Source organism: Dermacentor albipictus, chromosome 4 (genome assembly GCF_038994185.2).
Source record: "Dermacentor albipictus isolate Rhodes 1998 colony chromosome 4, USDA_Dalb.pri_finalv2, whole genome shotgun sequence".
NCBI lineage: Eukaryota > Metazoa > Arthropoda > Arachnida > Ixodida > Ixodidae > Dermacentor > Dermacentor albipictus.
Window position 1 is genome coordinate 41360817 of NC_091824.1, and position 26015 is coordinate 41386831.

The 26015-nt window shown below is 44.6% G+C and overlaps 1 protein-coding gene across 1 annotated transcript in view; it reads left to right on the forward strand.

The window, feature by feature from the left end:
* The first annotated feature begins 1603 nt into the window (after nt 1-1603).
* LOC135907159 (3-oxoacyl-[acyl-carrier-protein] reductase FabG-like) overlaps nt 1604-26015 on the forward strand; it is an 84992-nt gene continuing 60580 nt past the window's right edge. Inside the window, exons 1-3 of the mRNA XM_070538054.1 lie at nt 1604-1716; nt 17619-17758; nt 21236-21328. Coding sequence (XP_070394155.1) covers nt 1677-1716; nt 17619-17758; nt 21236-21328 — 273 coding nt within the window. The 5' untranslated portion in view covers nt 1604-1676. The remainder of the gene's footprint in view (nt 1717-17618; nt 17759-21235; nt 21329-26015) is intronic.

A 26015-nucleotide genomic window follows, 5' to 3' on the forward strand; every position in this document is an offset into this window, starting at 1 on the left:
GTCCTAGTGCTGCCTGTCGCTAGAGAATGTTACGCTGTCAAGTTGTCTCGTTGTGCTGTTACTAGCTGAAGGTTGTTCCGCTGTCAGACTGTTGTGTCCTTAATACAAGAGGTTATCTCGGCTTGTGGCAACGTTGCGCACTTACCGCACAAGGTTATGCTATCATGTAGCAATACTGTGCAATTACTAGACAAGTTTGTGTTGCAACAACAAAATGATTGTGTAGTCGGAACACGATCTTGCGTTGTTACTGCAGAAATATGTGTGATTACTATAGAATTATCCCTTGTGTTTTCCAGCTGGCGTCTTTATCGAGAGCCAGAACGCCAACAAAATACGCGCAACTTTACGGACCGGCATGGTGGCAAGGATTCACTGCAGTATATTTTGTTTACCCTCTTATTATATGCGATCATCTGCATCTCGGTTTCAATCTGCACTGCTGTGAGACACTAGAATATGTTATAATGTCTTAGTGTCTAGAATGTCTTAGTGTCATATGAAGTGCTTCTAACCTGTACAACCTTTGCAGTTCAGTGAAGGTGAGGATTTTCTTCGAGTGCGCGACCAGTGATACAAGCCCTTTCGAATTTCTCCAATCTTTCTCTCGGGACACAAATACTCTCGGGACAATATTACAAAAGTCTGGAAGGAATCGTTGGAGCTTCGTAAAAGCAGTAATCATATGTCACTATGGCATTGTCCTTGTGTAAAGTAGTGCAAACACGGAACAAAAGGTTCACTTGCGCTACAGTTCGCTTCGCTACAGTTCACTTGCGCTACAGTTCGCTTGCGCTACAGTTCACCTGCGTTGCGCAAATATATTTAAAGCAAAGTGTCCATTTGTTAGTTCTTCACAATAGAGAGCGAGAAAGCTTCTTATTGAAAGTGCAGGGTGTTTAGCAAGCGCATTTTCGCCTGCATCCTACTGCACAGGGAATGGGACGAAGGAAAACAAAGGCATTAGTAGGAGGCGGGCAGAAGAAAACAGTGGAAAATAAAAACAAGTGTGATATTATTCAACAATAAACAAACAGTGTGATATTATTAAACATATTAAGCAGTGTGATATTATTAGCAGTAGGGTGAGTGACCACCCTACCCTACTCAGCAGTAGGGTGAGTGAGAGACGATGAATGCAAAAGAAAATAAAATCACAGTCTAGAAGACATGATGTGCGTGAGTCAATTTAGACAGCAACCAATTGACTCTATAATGAAAAACATGGAGTCCTTGGCTTTGCGCTATTTTGATCGGTAAGGCCAGGAACCAAGCATTCGTGTCAATATCAACGGTACTTGGTCGAGCTTTTCAATGTTCATTTTATGTCGATGTCACTCTTATCTGTAAGCGGCGCGCTCGAGCAAGATGTGCTCTTGAGATTCCACCGCGCCACAGTTGTCACAACGTGTATTTGTGGTCTGGCCATTCCATAAAAGATTAGAAAACAACACTGATTGAAGTATGTCGCCTGATAGCATTTTGTCAGCTACGTATACCAGAATGATGAGGTTGGCTAAAATGACCTTTACATGTAATAGTAAACGGAGAATCAAAAGCCGGTCGACGGCTAGCGCGGACGGCTTCACTGCGTGTGACACAATTGTGGCGTTGCCATCACATCGCCTGCTTCGCTTCAGCATCGAGACCCTCGGGGCCTGCGCGCAATAGGACAAATGATGACGGGCTTCAAAGGAAAGGTTGCTCTGATCACAGGTATGACCACGACCACGCCCCCCCCCCCCCCGAACATGCTAGGTACGTCACAATACCTAATTTTCTAAGGATCTCGTAGGGTACATAACATAAGTGCTGGGTTACAATATTCTCATATGATGGTGGCCAGTCAAAAATACCATCCGTCACATATCCAGGCAACTCGGTGGACAAGTGATTGCACCAACTTGGTCGAAAAGGCCATTCCATTTTGATGGATCGTGCAGATTTAAGGTGGAGGTGAATGCCAGAGACGACCAGAGACGACATGGCATGAACTCTGAATTTAATGGCTTCTGCGAGAAGTTGCCGGCTCTGAGATATAATGTGGATGGCCGAGAGAACTGTGCAAAAGCAAAAACCTCCTCGTGTCAGGGTGACGGCGATTATAGTTACGTGACACATCCGATTTAGTTAATAACGATGACGAAGAAAACGCTATACATTTGAATTTGCACGTGCATGCGAGGTGAGTTGGCCGTGAGGCATTGTTGCACTCATGAACGACTTACCTTTTGCAGGAGCGAGAACACATCGAATACTATCAAACATATAAAGGGCTCGTGATTGAGAATTCATACAGGCTGTGAGAAAGTATTACAGTTTTTTTTTTATTTGAAGACTTTCTGAAGCACGGTCATCATACGGGGTGTAGTAAATGTATTAGCATTTCGAAAAAATGTTCGCCGTTGCGGCGGGGCAAAGAAAAAAATATTCTGTGGTTTTACTTCATACTAGGCTCCAGAAAATGTAAAACCATGAAGATTGGGCTAGTTGCTAAGACATTAGGACCTGTGAAGCTTCGCTAAAGAAAAAGGAAAAAAAAGGACACAAAAAGAAAATGTACTGACACATGAGCGATCAGCCAGGAGCGTAAAGAACAAAAACAGAAATGTCGTACTTTTCTCTATTGCGTAATTTTTGTGTAGCTTTTGTGTAATTTTGTGCGTGTCAATGTACATAAACTAAATACACGACTAGGTTAATGCGCGCAGTAACATAGCAGACATTGCTGTACATCCACGTCCTATATACTTCTCGCGGTGAGTTTTCTTTTTCCTGGGAAGCTTTTCACCGTAATTTCAACTCGTTTTCGGCTTGATATACTGCCTGATGCCATGGATATGGCCTTATTCGCACAAGCGGCGACCTTTCTCAATAACGCATGCACAAAAATTCGTCTTCAAGTTCATCAGGCCTCAGGACCGCCAGCGCACAACTACTGAAGAAACCGTGTGGGCCTTGGCCCCGTCGTCTACAGAACATGCCATTGCTCTTGCTGCTGCTTTTAGTGGCGCGAATCGCCAGTGGGCTGCTGTTGCCTTAAGTCGGCCGCCCGGTGCCTATAGACCTTTCATAGCTAGAAGTGCACAGGCGAGAAGCTGCCGCCACAAGCGCGCCTCATAAATCGGGAGCAAGCAGACAACATCCACCGCCGGCTGCCCCATTAACGTTCTGCAGGAAGACCGTATGTCGCTTGGCACTATATGTATAAAATGTGGAAGAGCAGAGGGAAGATGTGCTTTGCCGTATGCGTGAAAAACTGCGACACACAATTCAGGGTGCTGAATGACTTTGTGCGAGCTTCACCCACCTCAGCGGCACAGTGTCGGTGTTAGCTTGTACTAATTTTATTCCGCAGGACTGTATCAAACGTTTTACTGAAGTGAAAAAGTATGACATCAATTTTTGTATTAGTGCGACCACAGCCTTTACATCGTCCTACAGTCACATCCTCTACACCGGCAATGTGTTTATGGTAATTAAGAATGCCTTCCACGAAGTTCTCAATCGGGTTATCACATTAAGATCAGAATTAGGTAGGAAGAAAAACGCGAAAAAGGTCATTTTTAAACCATGAAAATTCCATATTGGCGCCAACACCAAATAGGCCATTATAGGTAAGCTAAAGATGCCATCAAATTGATTCTAGGTCCATGGCGCATGCTTGTATCTTAATTGGGTGCAGCAAGGACGTAAGAAAAAAGTGGGTAACTTTGTAAGGTTCTGGTCTCTAGTCGTCAACAGGGGCGAAACTTAGGTGTACAGGTGTGACCATGAGCCGAAGCAAGCGTTGTCTCAGTGAAGAAGCCCAACGTATCCACGATCAAAGAGACTAGGCATGTTCGCAGCGGCACAAAGTGCATGCTCATCGCGATCTTTCTTCTTTTTTTGAAATCATGGCATTGTGGATCAGGAACTCATCATAATGGCCAGATTATAAGCATCGAGTTTTACTGTCAAATTTTTGGCCGTCTGAGGGGGGTCCTTTGCAGAAAACAGTCCGATGTGGGGCGTACAAGGTCCCGGATGATGCACGATGACAGTGCACCCTGTTACAGATCAGTGCGCACAGGGAGTGATCATCACCGGTATTAACGTTGTTATCAGATTTGCCTCCCACTTATTTCAGTCTTTTGCCAAACTTCAAGCACAGCTCAAAAGTCGCCATTTTAGCACGATTCCCTTAATCACGCTTGGATTGCAGAAGGGCAATCTACTCCTTCCGGTAAGAAGCCTTCTAGGAGATATTAAAAAAGCGGAAGGCATGCTGGGAGCGCTGTTTGCAGCACAGGGAACTATTGCAACGGTGGTGGTGTTTTAATACGTACAAATAATTGCTTTCGTCAAAGCACAGACTGTCTCAAAAGCATTTTAACACGCGGCATTTAGCGTTGATTGACTGGCCGTGTATAAGCAGCGTTAGCATTCACATAATCAACATCATTGGCATCATTATATATATATATATATATATATATATATATATATATATATATATATATATATATATATATATATATATATATATATATATATATATATATATATATATATATATATAATTGCTCCTGAAAGTTTTCAATACGTTGTAGGACACATAGCCCCAGTCCTATTTGTGTTACTTCTTCGCTGGCGTTCCACTTTTTCCAAATATTACAACCATCTACACGCGACAACTGTCTCTACCGATATCCCTACACCATTCCTCAATTAAGGCATCTCCCTTTCAATGGACAAGCATAGCACTCCAACTGTGCCGCAGCGGTGGACGATGAGCGCCTGCAGAGTGTAATTACTCTAAATCACAGACGTGGTTGCAATATCGTGACGAACTTTGCGACAGCTTTTTCATTGCACAAAAGCCGCTGCCTGATGTAATTACCAATGGCCCAAAAATTTCCAGCTGGGAATATAGCAGCGACCTGCCAACATAAAAGCACTATACCTTTGCAGGACGCCCGATACATTATCCTGTTCAAATCACTCTGTCATGCGAAGAGACAGCGATACACAATCGAAGAATTACCTGTGGACGAACCCTGAAAGTACGCACACGTGGCAAGAGCTCACGCCGTTGCTAAGTTAAACAAGCCCAGCCCGCTATCACATGTTTCGCTTCTGATAAAACAGATGTGGCGGAGAACCTGCAATGTTCTTGCAACATGCGCGCATGGAATGTAAAATCGTTAACCGGCCATCTCCTGATGGCTCTGATATAGTTTGTTTAAAAAATATCTTCGCTGTCTACAATCGTTGATTTCGTCAGCTGCCATTCTTAAACGTAAATAAACCAAAGAACGACCACTGATTATATTACTGGCTCTGAAACTACGACGTGATTCGCACGTGTACAAAAGCAAATGATGATGATGACAAAATGTATTTATTAAGGGATAGCGCGAAGGCCTATAATGCAAATGAAGAAGAACGCTAGGCATATTTTTCAAACGCTAAGTAGCTGTGTGGCTTGGCTGCGAAAGACGAACTCGTAGGTCCGGTTCCGGCCCATGGTGGCCGCGTTTCTGGGTGTGCGAAATGCAAGAACGCTTGTCTGCGGATCATTCCGTGCATCCCTATAATACTAAGTTGGTCAAAATCAACCCGTAGACATCCATTGCGTCCGTGTCATTGCCACTTTGCTGAATGGCATGCTGAACTCCATATCACAGTGAACCATTTATTTTCGGCGACTTTTTATCACCTCTCGTAGTGACGCACATGTAACATCAATGTTCCGTCAGTTCGTTCCGTCTTTTAAAGAAAGATTGACGTGGCAGCATAATGACTTGGCCCAAAAGGACCCTGGAAGCTCACTTAAGGAAATATCACAAGAAATAATCTTACTGTCAGTAACGCAAGTGTATTGAAGGGGTTAGAGTCCTGTGAAGGGAAGCTGAAGGGAAGCTGGTCAAGCTCATTTACTATATAAATTATAATTTCTACATGTCCAACCAGCTACAATTGTTATTCCGAAACCATTGAAAGCAGGGATAAATGACATCTCTGTATATTGTCATTTTATTGTCATGTCGAACGGACGAGTGTTGGAGGGTAGGCAAACAACTACGTTGAAGGGACACTCAATTGGGCGACATCGTGCCCCTGAAATAAAAATTTCGCAGAGACCCTTCAGACAGTTTAGGTGCGGAAATCCATAAGCATTATAGTCGCTTCGGTGAAATGTGTCTTTTTCGGCGCATTCACTGTCCGCGCAAGTTCTCGCCGGCGTTTTACCTGCGCCTCGGTCAGTCCAAATAAAAACGCGTCAAGCTTCTCAACGTTCTCACTCGCCCGCGAGGAGTTCGTAACTTCAGGGACCGCTCAGCGGCAGTTAATTGGAAATAAATCCTTTTTATTTTATGCGCTCCTTTCGTACACCCATTTTATACACTCATGACATGGCGCCACCTCCGATACATTGGCCGTGCCATCAGGTGCCCAACGATGCACGCACTCGGCACACATTTATTTAGTCAACCACAGCCGTGGAGCCCCACGACGTCGGGAAAGTAAGCTCGTCTCGCACCCCGGGCGCCCGGGTTCGACTCCCGCCCAGATCAGAATTTACGACATAAAATTTCTAAAGGCTATAATCTACTTTGTTTGCAGAAACCTCCCTGAGAAATTTCCCGTCAATCGGGGTATTTTTATGCAGTTTTACTTTTGGCCGTCGGCCATTTTCGGTACCATCATTTGTTCACGCCCCTGACTGCAACGTCGGCTTTTCGCGTAATGGGGCATATAATGTTTTAACCTTAAAATAATATTCGGTGGAGGCGATACTATAAGGGCGGTCGGAAGTCGTCAAATCTCTGGACAATGACTATCGTTTCATGTTTATTTTACTACTTTTATTTCTTTCCCTCTGTAAAGTTAAGTTTCTTATGAGGAAACCTCATCTGGGCCATTGAGCGAGAAAGTCGACGTCTGTCGTATGTAGCAGCGAAACTGCACTCAAGCTCGAACTGCCATTGGCTGCCACACTACGCCACGAGCGCACCTCGATGGAGCGGAGCTGCAGAAAGGGCACAGCTGCTGCTGTGTTGGCGGGGCAACGGCGCAATTCCGTTTCCGTACTCACAGCACCTATTTACTTTTAACATGGATACACAAATCATTCAATGGAATGTCAGAGGTCTTCTTAGGAACCTTGATGATATGCAAGAGATTATCCACAAACACAATCCAAATGTGCTGTGTCTACAGGAAACACGCCTAAAACCACAACACACAAACTTTCTCCGACAGCAGGTTAGTTTTCGCAAAGATCGCGATGATGCAATCGCATCATCGGGCGGTGTTGCAATTGTAATTCAAAAAAGCATAGCGCGTCAACGTTTACAGCTACGAACGGCCCTCGAAGCAGTGGTGGTTCGTGTTGTTTTGCTACAGAAACTTATCACTATTTGCTCGCTTTATATACCCCCACAGTACAAACTAAGCAAACATGAATTTCAGTCCTTCATAGATGAATTGCCAGAACCTTATGTTGTTCTTGGGGATTTCAATGCGCACAACTGCCTGTGGGGCGACTCTCGAATAGATGTGCGATGTCGTCTTGTTGAACAGTTCCTTTTCTCTTCTGGTGCTTGTCTTCTGAATAAGAAGGAACCCACATATAATTCTCGCGCAAACAGCACATTTTCTTCAATTGACCTCAGCCTAGTTTCCCCGTGTATACTGCCTGAACTCGAATGGGAAGTTATCAACAATCCTTACGGGAGCGACCATTTCCCCATACTGCGAAGATCACCTAAAGAAAACGAATATCCACCACAAGCTCCTAGGTGGAAGATTAAGACAGCTGATTGGGAGAAATTTTGAACTCTTACTAGTATCTCATGGGCTTACATGTCTTCGTTAGGAATTGATGCTGCAGTGGAGTTTTTTACAGTCGTCATAATAGATGTTGCATATAAATGCATATCACAAGTAAATGGCTCGGCATGTAAGCGGTGTGTCCCGTGGTGGAACGACGATTGCAGAATCGCTCGCAAGAAACAAAACAAAGCGTGGGGGTTGCTACGCGCCTCCCCCACTGCGGAGAATCTTATCAATTTTAAAAAAGTAAAATCCCAACGCAGGAGAACCTGCCGACAGGCCAGAAGAGAGAGTTGGCAGAACTTTTTATCAGGTATCAACTCGTATACAGACGAGGCTGAAGTCTGGAACAGGGTTAATAGGATAAGAGGGCGACAAACATAATCCCTGCCTTTGGTAAACACACAAGGCGGTACCCTGCAAGACCAGGCAGATTCACTTAGGGAGCATTTTGAGAGCGTGTCAAGTTCAACCAATTATTCACAATCTTTTCTCAAATATAAACAAATAGAAGAACGTAAGCCATTCACAAGAAAAAGTCGAGAGAATGAGCCTTACAACCGTCCCTTTAGTATTGCCGAGCTGAGAGCTGCCTTGATCACATGCAAGAGCTCTGCACCAGGACCTGATAGAATTATGTACGACATAATTAAGAATGTACGCACTGATACACAACTGACTTTACTTGCACTTTTCAACACTATTTGGGCTGCTGGATATCTTCCACTTGCATGGAGAGAAGCAATTGTGATTCCCATTCTGAAGCAAGGTAAAGCTCCTTCGTTGGCGTGAAGTTACCGCCCGCTAGCCCTCACAAGTTGCATTTGTAAGCTGTTTGAGAAAATGATTAATCGGCGATTCATACATTTCCTGGAATTAAACCAAATGCTTGATCCCTTTCATTGCGGCTTCAGAGAAGGGCGGTCCACAATCGACCACCTTGTGCGCATTGAGGGAAACATTCGCGACGCCTTTCTCATAAACAATATTTCCTATCCGTATTCCTCGATATGGAGAAGGCATACGACACAACGTGGCGCTACGGAATCTTGAGAGACTTGTCGGGAATGGGCATCCGTGGCAACATGCTCGCCCTAATAGAAGGCTATTTGTCCAACCGTACATTCCGCGTGAAAGTCGGGATCGTACTTTGACGTCCATTTATACAGGAAAATGGTGTACCCCGAGGAGGTGTGCTCAGCTGCACCTTCTTTATAGTTAAGATGAACACACTGCGCGCTTCATTACCACCGGCTATTTTTTTTATTCCGTCTGCGTAGATGACATACAAATATTTTTTAAATCCTGTAGCCTTGCAGTGCGCGAAAGACAAGTACAGCAGTGATTGAACAAGATATCTAAGTGGGCAGACGAAAACGGGTTTAAAATTAACCCCCAAAAAAGTTCTTGTGTTCTTTTTACTAGAGAAAGAGGCCTGGTTCCAGATCCTTGTGTTCAACGGTGTGGACATCAAATGCCTATCAACAAGGAACACAAAATTTTGGGTATTATACTTGACTCCAAGCTTACTTTTATACAGCACATTAAATATATTAAAGAAAAATGTCTAAGGGCAATGAACTTGCTTAAAATTCAATCCCACTCAACATGGGGTAGCGACAGGAAGTGTCTGATGAATGTTTATAAGAGCCCAATTCGATCACGATTGGACTATGGTGCCATCGTATATAACTCTGTCGCTCCGAGCGCACTAAAGATCCTAGATCCTGTCCACCATCTAGGTATCCGCTTAGCCACTGGCGCTTTCAGAACAAGCCCGATTAAAAGCTTGTACGCGGAATCAAATGAATGGTCCCTCCATCTACAGAGAACTTACATCAGCCTTACATATTTCCTGAAAATACACTCCAACCATCAACATCCATGTTTTAGCACTGTTAACGATATGACCTGTACTACACTTTTCCATAATCGTCCCTCTGTAAGGAAGCCTTTCTCGCTTCGTGTGAGGGAGCTTAGTGATGAAATACATGTCCCACTCCTCGAGCTTCGCCTAATGCATCCAACCAAGTTGTTACCGCTTTGGGAGTGGCAGGTCATAGAATGTGACATATCCTTCCTAGAAGTAACAAAACACGCACCAGAGATCGAAATACGAACTCATTTCCTAAAACTCCAGCACAAGCACTCCTGCGTAGAGTTCTACACAGACGCTTCGAAGTCTAATGCCGGGTTGTTCTATGCTGCCGTCGGCCCATCTTTCTCACAATCCGATGTACTCCATCCGGAAACAAGTATATTTACGGCCGTGGCCTACGCATTACTGTCTGCTGTGAAGCGTATAAGAAAATCAAAACTTCAAAACTCAGGGATATATACAGACTGCCTAAGTGTCGTGAAGGCCCTGATGTCACTCTATACACACAAAAATCCAGTACCTAATGAACTATATTCCATGTTGTGTAAAGCGTACAGATCTAACCAGCATATTATTATATGCTGGGTGCCTCGCCATAGGAGCATCGAGGGTAACGTTCTGGCGGACGAGATGGCCACGTCAATCGCATAGCAAGCTGTTAACCCTACCGCTGAGGTGCCTGTCACATATCTGAGGCCTTTCGTGCGAAGGAGGCTGCGAGACCACTGGCAACGCATGTGGGACGCGGAAACGGATAATAAGCTCCACCTGATAAAACCACAGTTAGGATTCTGGCCCTCTGTAACAAAATCGCGCCTTACAGATGTCCTTTTCTGTCATCTCAGAATAAGACACACATTTGGCACCCATAATTTTCTAATCACCGGAAGTGAGCCTCCAAACTGTGGTAGATGCGGCGAGAGGCTGACCGTACTCCACGTCCTCCTGGAGTGTCGGGAAGCCGACTCTGAGAGAGACATTTTTCCTTAGCATACCGGCAGCACATTTCTCTTCATCCTGCAATGTTTATCGGTCCAGAACCGCTTTTTAATACAGACATAGTCCTAGGTTTCCTCAGAGATGGGGGCTTTACATGTTATTATTCCCATGCATTCTTAGCGCTTCCTCTCTTTAGAGGGTGCCGCTGGGATAGTTGTACTGTATAGCACATGCATCCGGGCCCTTGTGTTTCAAGGGATCTGGTGAGGCAGTTGTGCTGTAGCTACTTCTTACACCTTACATATTCCGCATACCATATCATTCTTCCGCAATGTAGTGTAAGGCTCATAGTACTCATCATTAGTCATCGCCATAATGTTATCGCACGTCGATTTTACGCACTTTATAGCGGCTATTTTTAGGCCCCTCTACTGCCACGTCACATCAATTTCACAGAAATCATTCCACTGCGAAATCAATAACACCGTCTTGGCGCTCTTTGGCCATACCTGGCCCTTGCGCCATTAAACAACACATTCATCATCATCATCATCATCATCATCATCATCATCATTGTTCAATTAACCTTCGTGATTGCAACTTGCAGCACTGAGTATTGCCGACTTAGCCTGTGCCGCTCTTGAATGAGCCCGACTCCAACTTCGGCTACTGGGAATCTGCCACTGTGCAGGTGCCGTTCTTCAATGAATCTCTTTGAGGCCTACTCGGGCAAATAAGCACGTGCCACTACGTATGTGGCGCACTTCAGCGGCCTCGGGTAACCCGTTTCACCCTTACTTGTGTTACTGGGTATGTGCCAGTGCTTGTGTAGCGCTCTTCGATAAACCTCGTTCCCCTCGTCTCAGGATGCTTTATTAAGTCGAAAGCTTTAGATGGCTCGTCGGTCAAAGCGCCCGATGTTCGGTGTTATGGCACCATAATTGTGTGCCACCAAAAAGTGGCACCAAAACCCACGACCGTTGGTGGGATCCGAACCCACGACCTTCGGTGTTAATTAAGGCGAAGTATATTAAAACAGACTTGATTAGGTCACTCAGGCACTAAAATTCAATGCGAATTAAACGCACAAACTTTAGTGGCAGTCGAAACCAGGACCATCGTTAAATAAGGCGAAATGAATTAAGGCACAGGTGATTAAGATATAGTTGAATAAGGCACTCAACCCGCGATGATTAGTTTTAATTAGGGTGAAGTTAATTACGGCACATTTACCTCAAGTAGCCTTAACTCAGGCACTCCAATGCCCTACCATTGGTGGGAGTCGACCCCTCGGCCTTTCGTGGCAGCAACACCTGCGAGCTTTGGTGCCAGTTAAGATGACGTTTATTAGGATTTCCTTAAGATAGACACTCGAACCCACGACTTCTACGGTATTTAGAGCGAAGTTAGAGTCGATAGAGATAGAGTTAATTACGGCACTCGAACGCACGACCTTTGGGGGGAGTCGGAGCCACGACATTTGTGCTAATTGCGGTGTAGTTAATTAAGGTAGAGGTAAATAAAGCACTCGAACCCATGACCTTTGGTGGGAGAAAATAAGTAATGGGAAGTAACAACGCATTCGATTGAAAATTGGCAGTTGGCATTTGACCGCGTTGATGATCATGCCATGCTCGGTGAAATGCTCGAAGAGGAGGCGCAGGTGCCATCAAAAGTGTTTGGGAGTCGAGGCACTGACGAAGAGGATGTCGTCCACTTAGGCGAACATGAACGGCAGGCCTTAAAAGATGACATCAACGATGCATTGAAAACTTTGTGCGATCTTTCTGAAGGCGGAGGGAATGCGGGTGAGTCTGAAGAGACCAAATTGGGTAACAGTGACGGTCTTAGAAACGCCTCCTGGCGGAATCGGAATTTGGTTGTATATCTTGTCAAAGTTGAGCTTAGTAAATATTGTGCATCCGCGTAAGACCATCGAGAAGTAGGGCTTAGTAAGGCACCGTAATTTCCACAGAGCCCCCCAGTCACCACTTTTTTCGTAACCATCTGGAAAGGCGCCGACCATCTGCTTGATTACGGACCAGAAATCCTGATCTCAACTGGTAAAGTGCAATGCGGAGCTTTTCAGAAGAGACATGGCGGTGCATGGGTCGGCTGGGCGTTCGTGCCGACACAACTGATGTCGTCGTGCTTCACAGGCTTAGTCCAGTTTGGTGCAGCGATCATAGCGGGAAACTCATGGAGCAAATCGCCGTGTGGCGCTAGGACTGTCATACGAAGAATAAAAGCAAACGGGTAGAGGCAAGAAGTGGTGACACGTGACTGGGCAACGTACACTGGACTGGAGGCCTTTTTAGGGGTAATGTCAACCAGAAAGAAGCGTCAAATGAAACCTGCTCCGATAAAAACGCGGCTAAATCTGGCGGCGAGTAAATTTTAACGGATCGATTGGGGTAGGCTGACGCTTACAACCAGCGACCTGCGTCGGCGCACAGGAATGGTAGTAGCATTCACTGCTTGAAGACAGCACATGGGGCAAAGGGTGCGGTTGACAGAATTTGCGGGCAGGACACTGACCTGGGTGCCAGTATCGACAATAAATGTGACTCTCCTGTTTGTGTTGGGGATTTAATAGAGGCGACTTCGAGTGTTGATTTAACCACTCATCTCTATTACTGAATCCTGTCATCGTTTTCCGGCAAGCCACACAGGTGCTTGCAGCGCTATGCGATGCTATTAAAACGCTGATGACACCAGCAAAAGCAAGTGCCGAGTTACGGCATGCGTGAACGGTGCGGGAACGGGGACCGAGTGTGGCAGCTGGTGTAAAGAACGCAGGATCGCCAGGAGGATCCAGAGCACTAGCCGCGTTCGCCATTTGGATGAGTTTGCGGAAGTATGGAAGCAACCAGTTGCCAGAAGCTGTTGATGTCTTGGCGCAGCGCAATGATCTCGTTAGGTTAATCGATGGACTGAGATGGACTGTGCGTCGGTATCACGGAAACGTCAGGAACGCATACCAATGGAACAGCTAGCTGGAGTGGCTGGAAATTGTATGCAACTTTCATGATTTTTACATCGTGGAAAGCCAAAGCCGACAGGGCTTGCTTTGCTGTGGCAAGGATGAACTCCGTGTATGGTGGTAGACCCTGCAGGAAAAGCTCCTGCAGGAGTTGCCAATCGAAAATTTCTGCTTGATCACCTAGCAGGGCTCGGATGTGACGGAGAAGTTGTGCATTTTGATGGTCACTGGGTTCCTTCTCGGAAATAAGCTGTTGCAGAAGCTTGCGTTCGTATGGCACAGTACGCTCGGACACCATTGCCTTGATAGCATCGTACTCATTTGCCACTTGTAGATTGGGGGGAACATCGTACAATTAGGCAAACTTAATGTGGACAAAACGAGCACGTTGAAAGCTAATACGTTGAAGGCGGAACAGTCCTTCAGCTTGCACAAGAACCCCACTTGAGGATGTTGCCCCCAAAAAAGACGATGGCAAACAACGCTTGCTGCAGCGGCCGGTGGAGGTAATGCGGCTGACGTGGTTCCTTCGTCGCAAGCATTGTCTTTGGCAATTCTAGGTTACCACTGTAGAGACGAGGCTCATCGAACACGAGCCCTGGTCAAAGTGAAAGCCAATCAAATAAAATGAAAAACCAATCCAACAAACCAAAAACCAATAAAAACCCACTCTCATATTGATGATAATGATGCTTTTTTCTGGCGCGTAGCCACACGGTGGTATAGGCCAAGCATCGGGCAGGTGATTTTTCGAGAGAACTCGTATTTGAAGGGGAGAAACGCCAATTAAAGGTTATTATAAGTTACTGTTATTAGTTATTATATATAAATGCCCTGTGAGAATTGACGTAAGCAAAGCTTTCTTTGCTGATTGCTTTGATTGACGATAATTAGCAGGCATGGTGATGACGAACAATTATTTTTCTTCAACGTTTAGTACAACACGAGAGTAGTGAGTTGACGTTAAACTTTACCTTGCTTGCACCACTGTCGTTTGTCTGCGTAGTACACAGATCACAAAGGGAGACGTGATTGCTTGAGGCGTTGTGCGCCAAATTTCATAAACAGCGAGAGGATTGAGCATTGTCATAGCTTAACATAGCACATTCTATCGTGGCAGAAGCATAAAGCTTTACTTGAATTATGGGGCTGTACATGCCAAAACCACAATTGGATTATGAGGCATGTCGTAATGGCGGATTCTGGATTAATTTTTACACCGTGTTCTTTAACGTGTCCCTAAATATAAGTGCATGACCGCTTTTTATTTCGCCCCTGCGAAATGCGGCAGCCGCAGTGAGGAACAAATCCGTAACCTCGAGCAATGCCACAGACGCAAAGCTACCACGGCAAGAGCAGAAGTGGTTTGATGTGCGACCGCTTTCATAATGTCGCCTAGACCCAGCGGTGCGCTTTAATTATTGCGGCTTCTCTTCTGCACGCTCTGCGTAAGTCGTGCAATTGACATATTTTATTGTGTGGTGTTTATTTTTCAAATTAAGCAGAAATGTACTGTGTCATGCCTTTAACTTAAATTTATCCCGTTTCCCCGCAACTGCCGCTGTGTCTGTAGTAGCGGCGTTTCTTTGCCTTCTCATGTTACCTTTTCACTATACCCACTCCCACTACCCGCTGTCAGTATGGGAGGGAACTGCGAGCGAAGAGTGGCAAGGTTGCAGTTCATGGTTTGGTCAGTGCGTCGGTTTTGCCCATTCTCTGCCTCATTTTCGCCTTCCTCTCTGCCATTCTATATAGTTTCAATATGCGTTTGCACGACAGCAGAAACACGAGAGCTGCAGTTTCTACAATGCTTGTGCGGGGGAGGGGGGTGTCATGGATTATTACGCCTGTCCAGAGGCTAATGTGGTGACGCCCAGGGAGCTACAGAGGGCACTGTGCACGTTCTACGGAGCGCAAAGTTCCAAACGAGTTTACACAGGGTATCTCCGCGACATTTGGCCAGAGGTTTAAAATATGCAAATGCCACGTAGCTGGACAGAACTAAGGTAACGTTGTTTACCGTCACTTGGAGATATTCATATTTATTTTTATTCATCCTAGCTACATTGTTACTCCCAAATATCTGCTCAACTTCTCAAATATTCTAATTAGACAAGAAGTGTCAATGAGAAAATTGTAGACCAACATGAAAAACACCCGAGCAGCAAGCGCATTGACTTTCATGCTTCTCTCGCTTCAACGGGAGTGCAACGTCGAAAGCACAGCGCATACGAAGCTACCGCCACTACGCGCACTGAAAACATCGCAGATCGCTTTAAAGATAAGGCCTGCGTGGGCGCGCACCTTGTCGATATCGCAAATTGCTGCGATATCGCCGATATCGTTGCGATATCGCAAATTGTGATATCGCAACGCGTCCCTGCGGCGTCTACCGCGGCATCCGCGATTCGCGTGACAACACCACAGTAGACGCCGCGGTTGTCTCCAAACTGCAAGGAGCGGCGGGCGAGGAGGACACCGAGACGCCCTAGCAGCCGTCGGAGAAGATCGCCCCTCCTCGTTCACCTGACTGCCCTGCCTCGCGCGCGACAGAAGACACTCATCCGGGCCACATTCGTCGCTCGCGCACGCGAGATTGAAGCGCGTTCGCCGGCTCACACTCCCGCTTTCACTGATACGGAACCTCATGGCGGCACCGACGGCAGAAATGTGCGTGGAGTGTCCATATAATTGCTATCGAAATAAATATTCGCAGTTCCACCAATACCAATAGCGATGGCAAATTAGTAGATAGCTGTACAAAGTAAGAATAGTAGCTTTAACGTCCGTATAAACTTGTAAACATTCGGTTGCTGACTAAATTACCAATAATGGAATGTGCGAGCGTGACTCAATAAGCACGTTGAAAGAAACAGACACACAAAGACAATGCTGTCTTTGCGTGTCTGCTTCTTTCTACATCCTTGTACGGTCGCACTTGCCCATTCTATCATGGATTCAAAGCAGCTAGCCCGTCAACGTGTTTTATCTAAATTAACCAGCATGGTCTCACGCTTGCACAGGTAAACATGAACACACCTCTTTCAATGACAGCGCAAACTGTCTCTGAAAACGTGGAGTTAGGAATGCCGGCACCAGCCGCGAGCCAATTTACCTCCCTGCAGTTGTCGCTTCAACATGAACGAAACATCGAAAGCACATCGCATACGAAGCTACCAGCACTACGCGCACCCTGAAAACCGCAGATCGTTTTGAAGATGAGGCCCGCGCGGGCACGCACTCCGGCCACGTCACACATTTGTAGCTACTTTTAACCTTGCGTGATCTTTGCTTGGCAACTTCCCCCAATCCGGTGCCAGGAGGCCGATGACATCAGGTCCAACCAATCCGGAGGTAGGTCGCCCTTTTCGCCGACGCCCATCGTACTCTGAGAGGTGGTGGCCGGGTCAGCACACTGAGTGCGTCTCTGGCTTGGACACGTCAGTTTGTGCTACTGATCATTCCTAATTGCTGAAACCTTTCGTGAACGAGGTATTCCCACGCTGGTCATAATTCTTCGTGTCGAGAACCACGTTGACGAGGCCGTCGGCCCGTTCCCCATAATCGTGCGAGCCGTGACCGTTGGGTGTCGCGGGGGGATCGGCCGTTCCCAACAGTACGTGGAAGTACATGTCATTAGCAGTGACCACATTTTAAACGTGCAGGAGTCTATTATATGCTGCGTAGGAAATAAACAATGCACCCACTCGTTTTCATGGAGCCTAAAAAATTCCTCATACGAAATTTTGCCCCTCGTTGAGGACACGCAAACTGAGTATTTATGACCGGCTACATATGGCAATTGACTATATAAAAAAAAACAGTGCCCGTTGCTCCACAGACTGTTTAGAACGTTGACTGCGGAATAGCGCAACACTACCATTTTACGCTTTTTCTAAACAGAGCTCGCAAAAAATTTTGCAGACAGACAAAGGTGCGCAGCAGTCATCGCGCTTTTCTTAGCATTCTGTTCAAGTGGTGGTTTATTCCCTGCAGGTGCATCGACGGGAATTGGCGAGAGCACTGCCCTGCATTTTGCCTCCCTTGGCTGCTCCCTTTCCCTCATGGCCCGGAACAAAGGAGCCCTTGACAACGTTGCTAGAGCGTGCTTTGCAAATGGGCTCTCAAGCGACAAGGTATGGAGCCGAAGTGTCTAAGAATTCATTTGGTTCATTTAAAAAAGGCGCACAATGATTGCAACCCGTGCATCTATACCTCAGGAAGAGTTCGTTGCTCCTGCCTCATTGGAGCAAGTTTGCGGAAGGGCAGGCTGTGCATAAAGCTATATGGCTGTGAATGAATTTTTCTTCCAGGCAGTGCTTCCCAAGCTACTGAGCGTCAACGACCTATTTCCGCGCGGACAATGTATTCAGAGAACCTGGTGATCATGAGTTTATTACTCGTGCACAACTCAGTATTAAACATTTGGGATATGCACGATATGAGCCTTGAAAAGCAGAGTATATTATGCTTTATTTCCAACTCACGTATGAGTCAGTAAAATGGGTGTTGCTAAATGCAGGGCACAAGTGGCGCAATTCTTCTGATGTAAGGCTCCATAAATCACAATAAATGTCAGGGAAATCGCGGACGATCGCTTTTTTCTTGTAACTCAGTCAACCGCAACCCGGAGAAGAAACAAAAACGTGGCATCGCACAAAAGCTTTCTAACAACACCCTTAGTCCGGCTCTTTGGAATCGCGGCAGCTTCATCATCTTATCTGGGAGCCACGCTGAGGCTCATCAGCAATAGATAAACAAATAATTATACAGAAACTCATAAAATATGCAGATTATGTTTCCCAATATTGCCTTTTACGTAGTCTTGACCTTGCGCATATGTATCGCCTGTAACCTAAATAGACTACACAAACAAATTTTGGTAAACGAGCAGTAAAATAGACATTCTACCAGAAAGCATGAGAGGAGAAGGTGTATTCCTTTTTTATTGTACCTCGCGCTCAGCGTTCCTAAAATTGTACCATGTGGGGCCGGAATCAGAGACAAAGATCGGGCCAAAATGAGTGACCGCTGCAATAAATTTTATTGCGAGCGTTTTATTTAACATATATAAATAAAAGCTCAAATGTTATCATATGTGCTCTCTATATGAAAATAAAATTATAGTTCGGGATGCTTCTGTCCCATCTATTTTTCCTTAGAAATGTAGCAGATCTTGTGTTTTCTATGGGCATTCGGTAGATTTATCGACCAGCTCTATAAACATTGGGAGGTGCGCTATCATCGCCGGTTTCGTGTAGATTACACATTTTCTAAAACCGAGCGGCAATTTCATCTCTACAAAGTTTTCTTTTCTTTCTTCTGCCTTTTTTCATTTCGCTGGGATTTACGTGCCGATTACTTAATTTTATTAGCCTACAGAAAGATCTATGTAATCCTGTTGCTCCTTCGCGACCCGTTCTCATCGTATGAAGAAAACAAGACACCGTGTCGCCCGAAAGCCACAGCAGTCATAGCAACAGCGAAGTAGGAAAATTGTAGTAAACATATGTCTTCCTATTAAATTATAACTCGCGGTGTCCCACGCGCACAGACAAACATGAGCAAATCTCACTCGATGACCCCGAATTTTCGTTGCTGCAACGCTGACATGTTTAACGCACAAACAGAAGTACGGTGTGCTTCATGCTGCCTCTCGCTTCAACACGTCTGTGAAACTTGAGATTGCGTGACCTCCGAAACAAGGCGTGGGGGAAGACAGCGCACATGCAGCGACCAGCCATCTCGACTCATCCGTACTTTGGGCCACGCACGCGCTAAGTCATGGCCGGGCTCGGGTAGTGAAGACCTTCACTGATGCAGACAACACTGTTGAGCAGCACCGAAGCAAACAAACAAAAAACACATATTACTCGAGGGTCTGTGATTAACAACGTCAGGTATGACAAAGAGTCCATGTGTTTCCGTGATTAGTTCAAATATTACTTGGAGACAGCAACATTTATTGTTGCTTAAATTCTGGTTTTCATAAACGCTTAACTGATTATAAGAGTTACCTGCCAAATTCAGTACGATTGATGAAAAGAAACCAGAAATGTCGTGTTTAGAGCGCGTCCGCGAAGCTGGTAACCCCAAGCACCCAAGGCAATGAAAATACAAGAGAAAAAAACAATTTAGAATGTGTTAACAAGCGTTACGTCATCCGTGCTTTGCAGATTTCGTAGTTCACCGAAATTACAAAGAGTTTAGATGATGTGATCGTCACTCCACAAAAAGTTCGGTGTTTTATGCGACAGCACATAGAACTAATTATTGGACTTTTGCCGATAATGCGAAGCAGGCACAAGATAGTTGGGGCAATGTTATACACAGCAAGTGACGCACTATTTATGCTTTGTGTTTTACCGTCAGAATCTTTATTCTATTTTGTCAGCGCTGCTGCTACGTGTCACATCTTTCCTAATATGAACGGCGTCACGTAGAGAACATAAGCATGATTTATGTACACAAGAAGCGTTTGTTACGGAGTTTAGTTTACAGCGCGGAATAGCAACGTAATCAAGCTCCACACTGTCAATCGCGATGAAACCCGTATACCTACTTAGGCCTCAGCCAAAGTACCTTTACAGGATTTTGTTTTCATCTGCGAAACACTTTTCCAGGCGCTCAAACGTTATTAAAATCTTGCCCTTCATACACCATAAGTGATCAATTCAAACAAAAGTCACAACTATTAGTAAAGATACGAGGCAGCACGTCCACTCATACTAAATAATATCTTCATATAGGCAACGTGGATCTTAGTTAACGATATTACCATTTTATGTAGTAAAAATAATAATTTCCAAGCAAGCCTCTAAAGCCTTTTCACTATATTTCTATGAACAAATAAAACCAGCACTTTATTCTAAGTTGCTGCTCTATTTTTTACTAGCCCGTAGAATAATATACTGCACTTTTAGTTTTACCTGCGGCACTGCCTAGGATAACACGCCCTTTTCCTTGCCTTGCCGCGAACAGTGAGCGAGCTAATGCATGACAGTTCTCCTCCTCTCTCTCTTTCTCGACCCTCCGCGCCACAAGAGCTCGCGCAACACGATCTACTCCCCTCCCTCACTCTCCCTTCTCCACCAAGAGCACTTGCCGATTCTTTAGGTGCGTTTCCTGGCATTCCCTCCCCCAATTGATGCCTACTGTCATAGCACCGCCCTACCACGAAAACGGCCTAAGAGCCAAGAAACCTACTTCTCCTTAATATATGCGTCTACTAAATAGAACACATGGTGCACGATTATTCTGAGACTTCGCGAAATAGTTGCACCTTTCAAAAAAAACGAAGAATAAAGCACGGGTCAATTTGGTTTATATTAATTTGGTTAGTGTGAAAAATGGTTGATCTACACGCCCGAACTTTCGTTTATTGAAAACCACGCGTAAACAATATTCTACATCCATGATCTCGTCAAAATTATCCTAAGTGTTATGAACCGGCGGACATATCGAACATGGATAATCGTAGTTCAGTAATATGTAGTGTGCACCGTTGCAAAGGAGCTGCATTAACAGCTGGTGCCACTACATTCACCGTTATTTAACGTAGATGGAACGATTGCTCGATTACTCTGCTTATTTGTCTTCTCTTTCCTTTCAAGGTACTCGTTTTACCAGGAGACATTACGATCGACGAGGATGTCGCCGCTGTAGTGGAAAAGACCGTGAAGCACTTCGGAAAAATCGATATTCTAGTGAGTGAGAAATGCAGTGCTTGACGCCTCTTGAGGGGTGCATTTTTACAATGAATGCTTCGAAAAGTAATATTTCCGCAATGATAATACTATGATGTTGATTTCTCTTTACTTTTGCGTCCCTGGCGAAGAATGTCAGCTTCACTGAACCACTGTTACCTAAATTGATCACGTGAAAGCGTTCATGCTTTTGTGAATCCCAAAAAAACATTGGCTCGCAAGAAGGAAAAACATTATGTATTTCCTTCTTTTTATATTTCAGTGCCTCTCAAGCATAGCAACAGATACCATAGGTAGACTAAAATATTTTATCAATATGTGTTATAGAATACGACGATTCAGAAATGAAATCACAACTATAAAAGGGATAGATAAGATGCGCTCGATCATTTTTATTGGTGAAATTGCAATTACAATCTCTGTCATAGCGTCCACTGTATAGCTCGGATTGCTGCAGCAGTTGAACGGACGCCAAGGACTAAGAAACGAAATGTTTATGGCGAAATAGAGTGCACTTTGAGCTGGAAAAAAAATTTTCTGAATATTTACAATTCTTCCAGTTCTGCCGAAATATTTGTTCGTTGGGTATGCATATTGATGGCAAGTAAAATGTTGGAAATGCAAAACGTGGTTAAGATAGCAATGTTATTGTATTTCTTTTCATTCCGCTACGGTTTTTACCAAACATCCTTGCTTACGTGTGTTGATCGCAACGCCAATTTTTGGGTCTTGACTTGTCTCCAACTGTGAGACAAAAGAGAGGCATCTTGAAGGCTGCAAATTTTCTTAAAGTACGTGGGTTTCTCTGCGACGTAAACTTTTACACTTTCACGCCTTTACTTTTTCAATGCGTTCGTCGACTCATTGCTCCGACTAACCTTCTGACGCGTCTCTATAGAGACATTTCAATACAAATAATTGTGTTATTTTTCTAAGCTGGTACAATGTGGCTGCAATATTGTGTGCACAATTACTATTACTACGCTTCAGAGAATGCAGGAACGACAGCAGGTTTAAAATTTTGGGCTGATCTTGAGCAATGTCAAAAATGCTCATATTGTCTAGCTAGCAACCAGTCCTTTAGAAATGTACACAAGACATCTGTTACATAACTCTCCTTTCTCTTGTCATCTCACATCGCCGACATTTAAAAATGGTAGCAGACCGGACGCTTGTCTCATTAACCTTTGTGTCTTGCCTGTCTGAAAGCCCAGTGGCGATGGCCCACTGTCATATATCAATACTGGCGTTGTGTGGTAGTGGGCGCTATCACTCTGTATGCTGGGAGGCTAAATATCGGAGCACTGGTTACCGGCCGAAAATTGGCTTTCATATAATCCTAGACAACCCAGATAATATGTAGATTGTAAATATAACTAAACCTCAAGCACTGCGACAAAGGAAAGAAAGAACAACAAGAGCGCCGAAAAACAAGACATGCTTACGTGCGGGACTCAAACGTTTCACCACAACATTTCAAGTCTTACACACACCGCCCCGCCATCTTTTATGGCAGAACCACGCTAACTTGCATTTCGCGTAACAACTATATACTTGATATTCTCGATTTTCTCTTTTTGTCGTTTGGGAACACAGATCTAAGTTTCCTAGAGCGGGCGACAAGCACACCAAAGCTACTTTGTTTATTTGCAATGTGCTACATAAACAAAGCTTGAACAACGACACTCCATTACCAGAATAGGAATTGGCCTCTTTGGTGCAGTATTCGGCCACTACCTTCCTGATGAATCCTACAATTAATCCATGGCCCTCAGTCCCCAGCAGCAGCGGAGCACCTGGTGAAGGCGGCGGTCAGATCTGTAACGCAGCAGAGGGTGCTAAGGATCTGTGGGTGCGGACAGGCCGCCAATGCAAACTGACCCTGTCAACCTTTAACAGCCGAACGCTGTCGAGTGAGGCTAGCTTAGCAGTACTCTTTGAGGAACAACCAGGCATTGTTTGGGATATCATGGGCCTTAGTGAGATTGGAAGAACTGGTGAGGCTTATGCATTGGGGAATAACGGCCATGTCCTCTGCTATAGGGTTCGCCCAGATAAAAAGCAATACGGGGTGGGATTCCTAATCCATAAGGACATAGCGGGAAACACGAATTCTACGTTATAATGACAGGGTAGCAGTAGTCGTAATCAAACGTAATAAAAGGTATAAATTAAAGGCAGTACAAGCCTACGTTCCAACATCCAGCCACGATATTGAGGAAGTACATCAGTTTCTTGAAGATGTTGAATTAGCGATTAGAAAACTACAAAATCAGTCTACTGTATTAATGGGCGACTTCATTGCAAAAGTGGCGGAAAAGCAAGCTGGTTAACAAGCAATTGGCAAATACGGCGTCGATTCTAGGAAGGCTACCGGAGAGATACTGGTGGAATTCCAAGAAAGGAACATAAACATAAACATAAAAAGTAAAAAAAAAGAAAGAAAGAGTAAAATTGGTCCAGAACAAACAGGCCAGCCTATAGGCAGAAACGGTAAAAGCAGACGAATTTAGGCTGGTACTTGTAAATAAGCTTCCAGTAATGAACACCTTTTTCAGGAAGCATAGCAACAAAAATTGGAACTGGAAAAGCCCTAATGGGGAAATGAAACAAGCAATGAAATTGATTTCATACTTTCTGCCGATGCCAGCATAGTGCAGGATGTAAAATTATAGGTAGGATAAAGTTCTCTGATCATAGGCTATAGTTAGGGGTAGGATTCACCTCAGTTTGAACGGAGAAAGAGTAAAATTGGTCCAGAACAAACAGGCCAGCCTAGAGGCAGAAACGGTAAAAGCAGACGAATTTATGCTGGTACTTGTAAACAAATATACAGCCTTAGAACAGAGAGACGGCATAGAGGTAATGAATGAAACTGTAACTTGGCTGGCTTCAAAGGCAGCAATTGAATTGGGAAGCAAGGCACCAAGGCAACCAGTAGGCATGCTCTCTCAAATAGCAAAATACTTAATAAAGAAATGACAAAGAATGAAAGTGTCCAGCTTAAGAGATCAGAGAGAATTCGCAGAACTGTCAAAAGTGATCAAAAGGCGAAGATAAGTGATATTCAAAACTACTACGTGAGAAACACTGAAGAAGCCGTATAAAATGGACGCAGCCTGAAAACAGTGAGAAGGAAACTTGGCATACAAAAATACCAAGATGTATGCACTGAAAGATACCCAGGGTAATATCATCAGCAATCTCGAAGCTATAGTAATAGCAGAGGAAGAATTCTGCACTTACCTGTACAGTACCCAGATTAGTCAGGATACCTCCATTAGAAACAGTCACGAACAGGATTCAGAAACTCCTCCGATAACTAGCGATGAGGTTAAAAGGTCCTTGCAAGACATGAAACGAAGAAAAGCGGAAGGAGAAGATGGAATAACGGACGATTTAATCAAAGATGGAGGAAACATTATGCTTGGAAAACTGGCGGCTCTATATACGAAGTGTCTATCGACTGCAAGGGTCCCAGAAAACTGGAAGAATGCAAATATTTTACTAATCCAGGAAAAGGGAGACGGTAAAGAACTGAAAAATCACAGGCCCATTAGCTTACTCCCAGTATTATATAAAATATTCACCAAAATAATATCCAATAGAATAAATGCAACACTGGACCTTAGTCAACAAAGGTAACAGGCTGGCTTCAAGAAGGGATACTCTACAATGGATCACAGCCATGTCATTATTCATGTAATCGAGAACTCCGCAAAGTGCGATAAGCCTCTCTATATGGCTTTCATAAATTACGAACAGGCATTTTATCCAGTAGAGATACCAGCAGTCAGAGAGGCATTCCGTAATCAAGGAGTGCAGACCGCTTACGTAAATACTTTGGAAAATATCTACAGAGATTCCACAGCTACCTTAATTCTACACAAGAAAAGTAGGAGGATACCTATAAAGAAAAGGGTCAGACACGGAGACGCAATCTCTCCAATGCTATTCCCAGCATGCTTAGACGTATTCAAGCTAATAAACTAGGAAGGCTTAGGGGTAAGGATCGACGGCGAATATCTAAGCAACCTTTGGTTTGCTGATGACATTGGTCTATTCAGCAACACTGCAGACGATTTACAACAAATGATTGAGGAGCTTAACAGAGAGAGAGTGTAAGAGTGGTGCTGAAGATTAATTTGCAGAAGACAAAGATAATAATGAACAGATTGGGAAGGAAGCTTGAGTTCAGGATCGCCAGTCAGCCTCTTGAGTTTGTGAAGCAGTAAGGTTACCTAGGTCAACTAATCACAGGGAACCCTGGTCAAGAGAAAGAAATTCATTGAAGAATAAAAATGGGTTGGATCGCATACATCCGAAATTGTCAGCTCCTGACTGGAAGCTTAACATTATCATTGAAAAGGAAGGTGTACAATCAGTGCATTTTACCGATGCTGGCATATGGGGCAGAGACTTCGAGACTGACAAGGAAGCTTGAGACCAAGTTAAGGACCGCGCGCAGAACGATGGAACGAATAACGCTAGCCATAACGTTAAAAGACAGAAAGAGAGCGGTTTGGATCAGAGAGCAAACGGGTATAGTCGATATTCTAATTGACATTAAGAGATAAAAATGAAGCTGGGCAGGTCATGTAATGTGGAGGTTAGATAACCGTTGGACCACTAGGGTTACAGATTGGGCACCAAGAGAGTGGAAGCTCAGTTGAGGACGGCGGAATAC